General features: G+C 50.5%; 1 protein-coding gene across 1 annotated transcript in view; it reads right to left on the bottom strand.

Moving 5' to 3' along the window:
- Positions 1–12,159, bottom strand: part of HIP1R (huntingtin interacting protein 1 related) — a 90,251-nt gene that overhangs the window by 20,193 nt on the left and 57,899 nt on the right. Inside the window, exons 18-22 of the mRNA XM_015417650.1 lie at positions 9,802–9,903; positions 8,310–8,504; positions 6,628–6,775; positions 4,728–4,814; positions 2,035–2,142 (exon numbers count right to left, since the gene is read on the bottom strand). Of these exons, the coding sequence (XP_015273136.1) occupies positions 2,035–2,142; positions 4,728–4,814; positions 6,628–6,775; positions 8,310–8,504; positions 9,802–9,903 (640 nt within the window). The remainder of the gene's footprint in view (positions 1–2,034; positions 2,143–4,727; positions 4,815–6,627; positions 6,776–8,309; positions 8,505–9,801; positions 9,904–12,159) is intronic.

Genomic DNA, 12,159 nt, shown 5'->3' with positions numbered 1-12,159 from the left:
TAGAATTTTTGCTCACAAGACTCCATAGCTTAGAGGGAACATTGGTCATGACCTTGGTATTCCTTGGAGGTCTCCCATCCAAGTACTTGCCAGGGTCAGCCCTGCTTAGTTTTAGAGATCTGACAAGATCAGACTTGCCTGGGCTATCCAGGTCAGGGCACTGTTCTACCCCCTCAGGTAGGTTAGTCTGAGAGTGTGTGTTTTGGCCCAAGGTCACTCAGGCAGCTTCCATGGCAGAGAGGGGATTCGAACCTGGGTCTTCCAAATCCTTGTCTGAACACCCTAGCCTTTGCACCCTGCTGCCTCTCACGGGTTTTTGGAGGGATGGAAATGCCGGCCTGATTTGTTTTGAGAATTCTTGCTTTAACCCTTCCTTTAGATTTGATTGCTTAAAGAAGAACGGTTTTCCTATGAGATCTCGTTCCCCTGTTTTGTGTGGATCAGCCGCTGGTCAAGTCGAAGGGACCCACGACAGAGTAACACAGACACACATCCTTTGGTATCTTATAAGGCAGCACTCTTTGCGGTAGAAGCCAGGAAGGCTACAGCAAAGGTGGCTCTTGGGAGCGTGGCTTACTGAGAGGCAAGGCTTTCGCACTGCTACAATTAGAACTGGAATTTGTAAATGCCATATATAATTTTAATTTGAGGTAATTTTAGACATTTTAGATATTGTACAAATGAATTTAATTCTCGCTGGATTTAATAACTAAATGTGTATTTGAAGGTATTAGGGATCCAGTTTTATATAAAACTGTGATGGCCGATAGCCATACACAATACAATTTATTCATTCACGACAGAGTAACGGGAAAGAAGACTCGGCTCTGCGGGCCCCCAGTTTCTTGTCCAACAGGCATGTCCAGTGATGTCAAGAAGTCATCCAGACCAGCCGTGGACACAGAGGGATGGCTGGAGTCGGTGGTGAACGAAAAAAGTCTTCCCAGCACAAAATGGGACTGGTCCTTCAGTTCCAGCACAGGGACTATCCACTTCCTAAACCTGGACAGCCCAGGTTAGGCTGAGCTCATCAGAGCCTAGAAACTAAGCAGGGTCAGTCCCGGTTAGTGTTTGGAGGGGAGACCACCCAGGAAGCCCAGGGTCGCCACGCAGAGACAGGCAAGGGGAAACCACCTCTGAGTGTCTCTTGCCTTGGAAACCCCCTGTGGGGTTGCCATAATAACAAGAAGAAGAAGAGATCGGATTTATACACCGCCCTTCACTCGGAGTCTCAGGGCGGCTTACAAACTCCTTCCCCTCCCCGCAACAGACACCCTGCGAGGTAGGTGGGGCTGAGAGAGCTCTGACAGGAACTGCTCTTTTCCAAGAACAACTCTGAGAGAACCACGGCTTGCCCAAGGTCATCCAGCAGCTGCGAGTGGAGGAGTGGGGAAGCAGACCTGGTTCTCCCAGATTAGAGTCCGTGCACTTAACCGCTAAAAGGTAAAGGTAAAGGTTCCCTTGCTCGAAAGCCAGTCAAGTCCGACTCTAGGGTTGCGGTGCTCATCTCCGTTTCCAAGCCGAAGAGCCAGCGCTGTCCGAAGACGTTTCCGTGGTCATGTGGCCGGCATGACTAAACACCAAGGTGCACGGAACGCTGTTACCTTCCCACCGAAGTGCTACCTATTGATCTACTTGCAATTTCTTGCTTTCGAACTGCTAGGTTGGCAGGAGCTGGAACTAGAGATGGGAGCTCACTCCATCATGCGGCACACTCAGGTCTCGAACTGCTGAACTACCGACCTTCCACAGCCTGCAGTTCAGCGTCTTAACCACCTGAGCCACCGCAGCTCCTACTTAACCGCTACACCAAACCATAAGCCAGCTGGGACTCGGCGGCACTCTCCACCACTGATTCAGCTCCACAGGAGGTGCTGCCGGTGTCTGTGCCCGGGGACCTGGCGACCGCACAAACAAAACTGGCACAATATAGCAGGTAGGGCCGGCAGCAATGCGTGACGTGTGCTATTCGCCCGTCAGCTCAAAGGCACTGCCGTGCGCTACCATGTCTGTGCCACTCGGAGAGGTACTCACTGTCTGCAGGGTCCGTGGGCGCCAGGTGTGAAGTGGCGCTGCCGTTGACAATGGTGTCCGCAGTCAGGTGGGCAAACTGGGCCAAGGCACCCACCAGTCCAGAGACATCTGTGGCAACAAAGAGGAAGAGTCAAGACAACCCAGCAGAGGCCTCAGGGCAACCGTCCTCATTCTAGAGGAGAGGCGAGAAGGGCTCCCCAGGAACAGCAGAAGAGCCATGCTGGATGAGACCAGTGAGCGTCCATCTAGTCCAGCATCCCATCTCACACAGGGGCCAACCGGTTCCTCTGGAGGGCCAACAACAGGGCACAGAGGCCGAGGCCTTCATAAGAACAGCAGAAGAGCCCTGCTGGATGAAACCAATGAGTGTCCATCTAGTCCAGCATCCTGTCTCCCACAGGGGACAACCGGTTCCTCTGGAGGGCCAACAACAGGGCAGAGAGGCCGAGGCCTTCCCCTGATAAGAATACCAGAAGAGCCCTGCTCGATCAGACCAGTGAGGGTCCATCTAGTCCAGCATCCCGTCTCACACAGGCCAACCGGTTCCTCTGGAGGGCCAACAACAGGGCACAGAGGCTGAGGCCTTCCCCTGAGAAGAACCCCAGAAGAGCCCTGCTGGATCAGACCAGTGAGGGTCCATCTAGTCCAGCATCCCGTCTCACACAGTGGCCATCCAGTTCCTCTGGAGGGCCAACAACAGGGCAGAGAGGCCGAGGCCTTCCCCCAATGTTGCCTCCTGGCTATGGGATTCAGAGGCATAGCACCTCTGAATGTGGAGGTCCCCCTCTGTCCCCATGGATAGTAGCCATTGATAGACTTATCCTTCATTAATCTATCGAATCCCCTTTTAAAACCGTTTATTCCTGTGGCCATCACTAGAAGAAGATGAAGAAGAAATTGGATTTATACCCCACCCTTCACTACCGGAAGGAGCCTCAGAGCGGCTTACAAACTCCTTTCCCTTCCCCTCCCCACAACAGACATCCTGGGAGGTAGGTGGGGCTGAGAGAGCTCTGAGAGAGAACTGCTTGTGAGAGAACAGCTCTCAGAGGACTTGTGACTGACCCAAGGTCACACCAGCAGCTGCAAGTGGAGGAGTGGGGAATCGAACCCGGTTCTCCCAGAGAAGAGTCCGCGCTCCTAACCATTACACCAAACTGCATTCTCTGGCAGCAAAATTCCACATTTTAATCACTCTGTGTAAAGTAGTATTTCCTTTTGTCCATCCTGAACCTACTGCCCATCAGCTTCATTGCATGGTCAGGCTTCCACAGCCAGGACCCCACAGTCTATGCTGGTGCCCCCCTCCTACCTTCACCCACCCACCAAGAGCATGCCCACTTGGCTACTTCCTGGCCAGCCACCTCTGGCTCCTGCTTTGAGGTCTAATACAAATAGAACATGTTGGCTGATATGTAAAAATACAAGAGAAATACAAAAATACAAATACTGCTTTTAACTTAAGAAACATTTCATTGGGAACATTTGGCTGTACAAGCTCAGGAGAATATATAGGTTGACCAGAGAGAAGTACTACTGGACATGTGATTTCACTGGAGGCTGTATTTGTATTTTTGTATTTCTCTTCTTTGCCCAGTGGTTAAACTTTGGAACAATTGTTTTCTAGTCTCTATTGCATATTCTGTATATGTATAATTGTATATATTTTTATATATCAGCCAACATGTTCTATTTGTATTAGACCTCTGAGGAAGGCCTGTAAAGGCCGAAACGCGTTAGGTCTATTTCATCAGCCTTTGTATGTTTTTATATTTGTATATGAGGTATGAATGGGCCCTTATTCATTATTTTAATTTGTGTTTAATAAATACATGTATATTTTTTAGGTTTCATAATTAGATTTTAAGAGTTGCCCTCTTGACTAATCTTTATAGGTTCTGAATTCTAGGTTTTAGGTTCAGTCTTCCCCCCCCTTTTTTGTCCTACCTGTTATTTTTGGCCACTGTGTGACACAAGAGTGTTGGACAGGATGGGCCATTGGCCTGATCCAACACTGGCTTCTCTTAGGTTCTTATGAGTTCGAGTAAATCTATACAGGGACAGGAGTTTCATACAGTGAATTTCGTTCCGTCTCTGAAGCAATCTGGCCATTTCAAACAGCACCGCACTTCCTCACCTGCCCCTTTTTGCCCTTTCAATCTTCCTTGAACTTTTTTTTTGGAACTTTCCAAGTTGACCACTGTAGCGCTACATCAATATACCACTTCTCAGTGTATCTCAATGGTGCCGTTGTAGCACTAAAGCACTATACTGGTCTAGCGCTATAGCGCTCAACTTAGAACGTTCCAAAAAAAGTTCAAGGAAGATCACATGGCAAAAGAAGGCGGGAGGGAAAGCACAGCGCTACTGGAAGCGCTCCAAGCATGTTAAACAGCACACTACAGCACTTCAGATGCGCAAAGCTGAGGTGAAAACTAAAGAAAGCGGTCGACCTCAAACATGGCTCAACTGCCCTTTGCTAACTGGACGCAAGCGGCTTTGCATGGAAAGATAAATAAAATCCGTTGGCAGCCGGTTGCTAAGACGGTTGTGTCTGAAACGACACAAAAAATCCGTCAGTAACCAGCTCCCAAAACGGATTACAGAGGCTGTCTGAAAGGGGCCCTCGTCTCTCCCCTCTTCCAGCCCCCCACCCCCCTTCTGACTCACGGCTCACGACACCCGCCACTTACCTGTCATGTTGGCCAGGTAACGGCTGTGCCCACCCTCCACGGTGCCCACCGACTGCAGAGCCGCCTGGGCGCGGCTGATGAGGTAATCTGCCAGGACAGCCAAGCAAAGACGGGGAGAAAGAAAAGATTTATGACATCTCTCCTGCACCCTTAGAATCATAGAATCACAGAGTTGGAAGGGGCCATAGAGGTCATCTAGTCCCACCCCCTGCTCATTGCAGGAGAAGCCTACTAGAGCATCCCTGACAAGGGTTTGTCCAGCCGCTGCTTGAAGACTGCCAGCGAGGGGGAGATCACCACCTCCCCAGGCAGCTGATTCCACTGTTGCACAACGCTTACTGTCAAAAAGTTTTTTCTAATCTCCAGCCGGGACCTTCCCGCACTTAATTTAAACACATTCTTGTGAGTCCTCTGCTGCCAACAGGAACAGCTCCTTGCCCTCCTCTAAGTGACAGCCCTTCGGATACTTAAAGAGAGCCATCCTGTCTCCCCCTCGACCTCCTCTTCTCCAGACGAAACACTCCCAAGTCCCTCAGCCTTTCCTCGTAGGGCTTCTTGGTCTCCAGGCCCCCGATCGTCCTTGTCGCTCTCCTCTGCACCTGCTCCATTCTGTTCACATCCTTTTTTTGAAGTGAGGCCTCCAGAACTGCGCGCAATACTCCAGGTGCGGCCTGACCAATGCAGTGTACAACGGGACTATCACATCTTGCGATTTGGATGTTGGCAAGCTGAAAGGCTCTCTGTTCTGCCCTAAGGGTTTTGTTATTATGTGTCATCAAGTCGCTTCCCACGTCTGGCGACCCTATACATTAATGACCTCCAGAATGTGCTCTCATTAACAGCCTTGCTCAAGTCTCGCAAACTGGAGGCCGTGGCATCCTTTCTCGAGGGTTCTTCTGCACTCTCATTTTCGTCGCTTGTGCACCCCTATTGCTTTGGGGTTTTTTCTTCTTTTCCACACATATTTTGCTTCCTCTAGTGGCCACTTCTATATTGCATCGCTGTATCTCTGGCATTTTTCCCGGCACTTTAAAACGGACGGGAAATATGCCAGAGATACAGCGATGTAATAGAGAATTGAACACTAGAGGGCGAAAAACACTTGCAGAAGAGAAAAAAGCCCTGAAGCAACTGGGGCACACGAGTGACAAAAATGAGAGTGGGGGGAAGCCCTGACTGAGGGCTAGAGGCTTGCTTTGTCTTTTGTCCTTTTGTACCCTTAGAAGCTCACTGATTAATGAATCTTGAGCAGCAGGAGACGCTTATTTCTTATTTTTTAGATGCAAGGGCTAAAAGGATTGAGACAAATTTTGCAATTCCTAGAGTGATCCTGGGATCCTTATCAGGGAGTAAAGGAGCCAGGGTTCCCGGAGGATAGGGCGACGACTGGGTGAATAAAGGCTTGATATAGTAATGTATCAAACCTGTTAAGGCCACAAGGGCAAAAGCCGAAAGTGTAGGGCCTATTCAAAAAACTCCCTTGCCAAAACAATTGTAGGAATAATGCTCAGTCTTGCAAAGAGGCTTGCTTTAATGTGCACACACAGACACACATGCACACACACCAGTTTAGGAGGAGGAGGAAGAAGAGGAGGAGGAGGAGATTGGATTTATACCCCACCCTTCACTACCCAAAGGAGCCTCAGAGCGGCTTACAATCTCCTTCCCTTCCCCTCCCCACAACAGACACCCTGTGAGGTAGGTGGGGCTGAGAGAGCTCTTTCGAGAACTGCTCTTTTTCAAGAACAGCTCTTGTCATAACCATGGCTTGCCCAAGGTCATCCAGCAGGTGCAAGTGGAAGAGTGGGGCATCAAACCTGGTTCTCCCAGATTAGAGTCCACGCACATAACCACTACACCATGGAAGAGATTCACCCGAATGGCTAAGAGCTCGGCCTACCTGGCGAACTGGTGCAGCGGATGTGGAGGGGATCGTCCACCTTGGCGACGGCGTCCTGGATGATGTTCTCTGCCTCCTTCACTGTCCCTTGCAGGATGTTGAACTGGTCATCCAGGAGTTTTTGCTGCAGGGCCTGTTCCTGGCTTTTCTGTTGGAGGGAACACACCAGCTCGGATCTCTCCCATGCTGAACGTTCTGAGCGAGTCTGGGTGCAGGGAAGCCTCGGAACTGCCGTGCACCTGTACTCCCGCCCCTTAGTGAGCTTCATAACAGACGCCGAATAACGCACTTTTAATCCACTTTCCAGTGCACTTTAACGATCTTTTGCAAGTGGATGTTACTGTTCCACATCGTAAAATCCAGTTGCAAAGTGCACCGAAAGCAGATTAAAAGTGCCTTATTCAGTGTGTGGGGGAGCAACGCAGGGGGACGTAAAAGCTCCTTTGATTAATTTCAGGCATCTAACTCAGTACTTCACACCAATTTCATCCAAAATAGTCCCAGGGGAGGGAGGGCTCTGACTAAATTATTACATATTTATTTCGTTGATTGACATGCATTTTGACACTGCCTTTCCTCCAAGGAGTCAGAGCGGCATATAAAGTTCTCCTCCCTTCCATTTTATCTTCCCCTGTGAGGTAGGTTAGGCTGAGAGAAAGATGGGTCCAAAGTCACTTGGTAAGCATCACAGCAAACCAGGATTTGAACCCAGGTCTTCCCAGTCCCGTTCCAGCATTCTAACACACAGCCACCCTGGCTGGGTTCTTCATTTTGAGAATCTCGTATGAACAGGAGGAGGAGAAGAGATTGGATTTATACCCTGCCCTTCACTCGGAGTCTCAGAGTGGCTTACAAACTCCTTTCCTTTTCCTTTCGCTTCCCCTCCCCACAACAGATACCCTGTGAGGTAGGTGGGGCTGAGAGAGCTCTGACAGGAACTGCTCTTTCAAGGACAGCTCTGACAAAACTATGGCTTGCCCAAGGTCATCCAGCAGCTGCAAGTGGAGGAGTGGGGAATCAAACCCGGTTCTCCCAGATCAGCGTCCGCGCACTTAACCACTACACCAAACTGGCACCTTTAACCAGAGGCAACCCTCTTGAGTTTCTCAGGCACAGAAAGGTCTTTTCTGGGCACCTGCTCTCAAAGATCGTTTAACTGAAGATGCCGGGGACTGAACCTGGGGGACCTGCAGCATGCAAAGAAGGAGCTCTCCCAACTGAGCTGCAGGCCCAATCTCATCCACACTGTTCCTTTTCATTACTAGTTCGCCACTTAGTGGTGCGTGATGCTAAAAGGGCTAGAACTTAAGGCTGCCAGACAACCTTAGGATCTCCTGGCTATACTACAGAGTGGTGGAGTAGGGTCTCCCCTCCTCTGCCATATTCTCACAACAAACCTGTGAAGTAGGCAGAGACAGACTGACTTAGGTCACCCAAGCGAGCTTCCTGGATTTTAACGTAGGTCTCCCCAGTCCTAATTCAACATTAACCACTACGTCATACTAGCTGTCCCTGCATAACTTGCAAGAGGGTCGTGCTTTCCCAGGCACCAAGTAACCCAAGGCCTGTCAAGCCAGCCACAGACTACCTCCTCTCCCTGTCCAGTGGCTAGAGAGTTCTCTGCTGTTGTCAAGCAAGATGGTCTCTCAAGTTACCAGCTTCCCACCGATCCCCTGCAATACCTTATCCGTGAGCTTCCCCTGCAGCTCCTGGAGTTCCTTGGCCCTCCTGTCCACTTCCTGGCTCAAGAGGAGCTCCTTTTCCTGGATCAGGCCCTTGGCTGAGATGAGCTCACACTCCTTTTCGCTGACCGACTTCCGCAGCGCGTCCTTCTCGGCCTGGAGGGCTTCCAACTGGGAGTTGAGGTCGGAACCAACCTGCGTGCAGTATGGCAGGGAGAAACCTCTACTCGCTGCTTCACTGTGGAGCGTTCCTGGGCTCCAACCTTGGCCTACCTTCAGCACATCCCAAAGCACTCATGCAGCAGAGGTCCATGAGTGGCTAGTAGCCATGAGGTATAGATGCAACATTCTGTCTGGGGCAGTGATGCTCTGTTGCTTGGGGGGGGGGCAAGAGGGGGAGGGTTTCTGGAGTTCTGGCCCCGCTGGTGGACCTCCTGATGGCACCTGGGTTTTGTCCACTGGGTGACACAGTGTTGGACTAGATAGGCTGTTGGCCTGATCCAGCATGGCTTCTCTGATGTTCTTATGCCTGGGGCAGTGATGCTCTGTCTTCTTGGTGCTTGGGGGGCAACGGGGAGGGCTCCTGGAGTCCTGCTCCCACTGGTGGACCTCCTGATGGCACCTGGGTTTTGGCCACTGTGTGAGAGAGTGTTGGACTGGGTGGGCCATTGGCCTGATCCAACATGGCTTCTCTTGTGTTCTTATGTCTGGGGCAGTGATGCTCTGTCTTCTTGGTGCTTGGGGGGCAACAGGGGGAGGGCTCCTGGAGTCCTGCCCCCACTGGTGGATCTCCTGGTGGCACTTGGGTTTTGGCCACTGTGTGAGAGAGTGTTGGACTGGGTGGGCCATTGGCCTGATCCAACATGGCTTCTCTTGTGTTCTTATGTCTGGGGCAGTGATGCTCTGTCTTCTTGGTGCTTGGGGGGCAACAGGGGGAGGGCTCCTGGAGTTCTGGCCCCGCTGGTGGACCTCCTGATGGCACCTGGGTTTTGGCCACTGGGTGACACAGGGTTTTGGACCGGGTGGGCCATTGGCCTGAACCAACATGGCTTCTCTTATGCTCTTATGTCCACTTTCACTGCCACCCTAGCTAGGGCTGGCTCAAGGTGCTTTGTAGCCCCAAGAAAGAGAAGCCTCTGTCTCCTGGGTCCAAGCCAAGCGTGGACTCCCTTGGTCGCCTCCCATCTAAGTATTAACAAGGGCCGACCCTGCTTAGCTTCCAAGATCTGATGAGACGGAGCTCTCCTGGGCCATCCAAATCAGGGCAGACTAACAGAGGTGGTTTCCCATGGCCTGCCTCTGCGTAGCAACCCCGGATTTCGTAGGTGGTCTCTCATTCAAGCAGCAACCAGGGCCGACCCTGCTTAGCTCCCGAGATCTGAGGAGAACAGGCTAGCCTGGGCCGTCCACACCACCTGGAGACCCCAAGGATCCAAGGTGACCTGGGGCAGTTCTAGGTTACCTGCTTCTCTGCCAGGCTACCTGTGCCTACCTGTTTGGACTGGCTTAAGGACTGCTGGAGTTGAGCCAGCTCCTCTGTCTTGGCTTCCAAGTCGCGCTTCACCTGCTCCACCTGCAGCGACTGGTCTTCCAGCTGCACAAAGACCCCAAAAGAAAGGCACGCTGAAACAGACACAAGCCAAGGGCACAGGAGGCTGCCCTGTACCGAATCAGACCCCGGCTCCATCAAAGGCAGTATCGTCTACTCACACCGGCGGCAGCTCCCCAAGGTCTCAAGTGGGGGAAGGGGGGTCTTCCACATCATGACTTTACACAGAGAGTGATTACCAAAATGTGGAATTTGCTGCCAGGGGATATAGAGATGGCCACCAATGTTCCCCCTAAGCTATGGAGCCCTGTGAGCAAAAATTCTGCTTTGTGAGCTACTGGCATTAAAGTTGTGAGCAGGAGCTTTGGCTGGTGCATAAATTAGTTTGCTCTGGAGCCCTCCTTCCTGAGCTGAGACAAAAATGTGTGAGCCAGAGGGTAAAAAACTGTGAGCTAGCTCACAGTAACTCAGCTTAGAGGGAACACTGATGGCCACAGGAATAAACAGCTTTAAAATGGGATTCGATAGATTTGTGGAGGACGTCTATCGATGGCTGCTACCCATGGTGGCTAAGGGGAACCTCCATGTTCAGAGGCACTAATCCTCTGAATCCCAGAGCCAGGAGGCGACTTCAGGGGAAGGCCTCAGCCTCTCTGCCCTGTTGTTGGCGATCCAGAAAAACCAGTTGGCTCCTGTGTGAGACAGGGTGCTGGATGAGATGGTTTGATCCAGCAGGGCTCTTCTTCTGTTCCCATAGATAGATTCATGGAGGATAGGTCTATCAACAGCTACTAGCCATGGTGGCTGAGGGGAACCTCCATGTTCAGAGGCACTAATCCTCTGAATCCCAGAACCAGGAGGCAACTTCAGGAGAAGGCCTCAGCCTCTATACCCTGTTGCTGGCCCTCCAGAGGAACTGGTTGGCCCCTGTGTGAGATGGGATGCTGGACTAGAATGGACTATTGGTCTGATCTAGCAGGGCTCTTCTGATGCTCTTATCAGGGGAAGGCCTCGGCCTCTATGCCCTGTTGTTGGCCATCCAGAAAAAAACAGTTGGCCCCTGTGTGAGATGGGATGCTGGACTAGAATGGACTATTGGTCTGATCTAGCAGGGCTCTTCTGATGTTCTTATCATCTACAACTTGATCCTTATTGGAGATGCTGGGGACTGAACCGGCGACCTTCTGCATCCCAAACAGATGCTTTCCACTGAGCCACAGCCCCTCCCAAAAGGATCAGATGCTCTGCCAGCTATGGCTCCTGGGCATTTTAAAAGGGAAAATGCCCCTAATGAAACATGCACACACACAAAAATGGGCCCTTCTTAACCGACACAAGGGTCTTCTGTCTTGTCAGATGTGGACGGCAGTTTGCCCAGGTTTGCTGCCTATGGAACTCACTGCCGCAAGATGCAGCGATCGCCTGCCTGTGAGCATGCCACGAAGAGCTATGCAGTGAAGGAAGGATTTGAAGATGGGGTCATCTGGGTCCAAACCCTCTAGCCACAGCATCAGGCCCCCACAGAGCCCCACATTCCAGCATCAGGGGTGTTTTAGGCCAGCCCTCCCCTGGGCCAAAGCGGTCAGTCAAAATGGGCTCTACCTACAGGTTCTGGGAGGGGATGACATTACAGGATACGCTCGCTTTGGCCCAGGAGGAACAGGAAGTGGCTGAGGAGGCCCTGGGTAGAGATGTGAAGGCCCGGGAAAAAAACGGAAAAATTCGGGGGGGAAACAGGTTTTTTCCGTTTTTTCCTGAAGCCTTTTTTGTTTTTTTCCGAAAAATTGGAAAAACTGAAAAAATAAAATAAATTGACTATGGAATGTTTTATTTTAACATGATGAATAAAATATTTTAAGACAAGGTGTTCAAATATTTTCCAAATCATTTCTAAAATATATCTATAAGGTATCAGATTGATCTAATTTCTGTGCACTGAGGACAAGCAAGTCCTAGGTTACAAACTGAACTCTCCAATGCAAGAACAAGATGCATTTCTTCCTTTAGGAGGTGCTATTGTCAGAAGAAAATTAAAAGGTTTCAGTTTTGTTTTTGCATGTGGATGGGTATTCTGTTTGTAATAATTGTTTGGATACACTATATTTTTAATATGCTAGTTGTGATAATTTCATGCCAAGTAAAAATGCCCATAGTCATATTTTATGTTCCTAAAGTAACAGAATGACTTTCAATCTAGAAAAGACAAAAGAAATGCTAATGTAGCATTTTTTTTCAATTTTTCCGAAAATTTCCATTTCCCCCCCCAAAAAACGGAAAAAAACCGGGTTTTTTTCCGAGCCT

The sequence above is a fragment of the Gekko japonicus genome, unplaced genomic scaffold (genome assembly GCF_001447785.1).
Source record: "Gekko japonicus isolate JY-2015 unplaced genomic scaffold, Gekko_japonicus_V1.1 scaffold64, whole genome shotgun sequence".
NCBI classification, from domain to species: Eukaryota; Metazoa; Chordata; class Lepidosauria; order Squamata; family Gekkonidae; genus Gekko; species Gekko japonicus.
The sequence above is the reverse complement of the archived record's forward strand: the minus strand, read 5'-3'. Positions and strand labels throughout refer to the sequence as shown.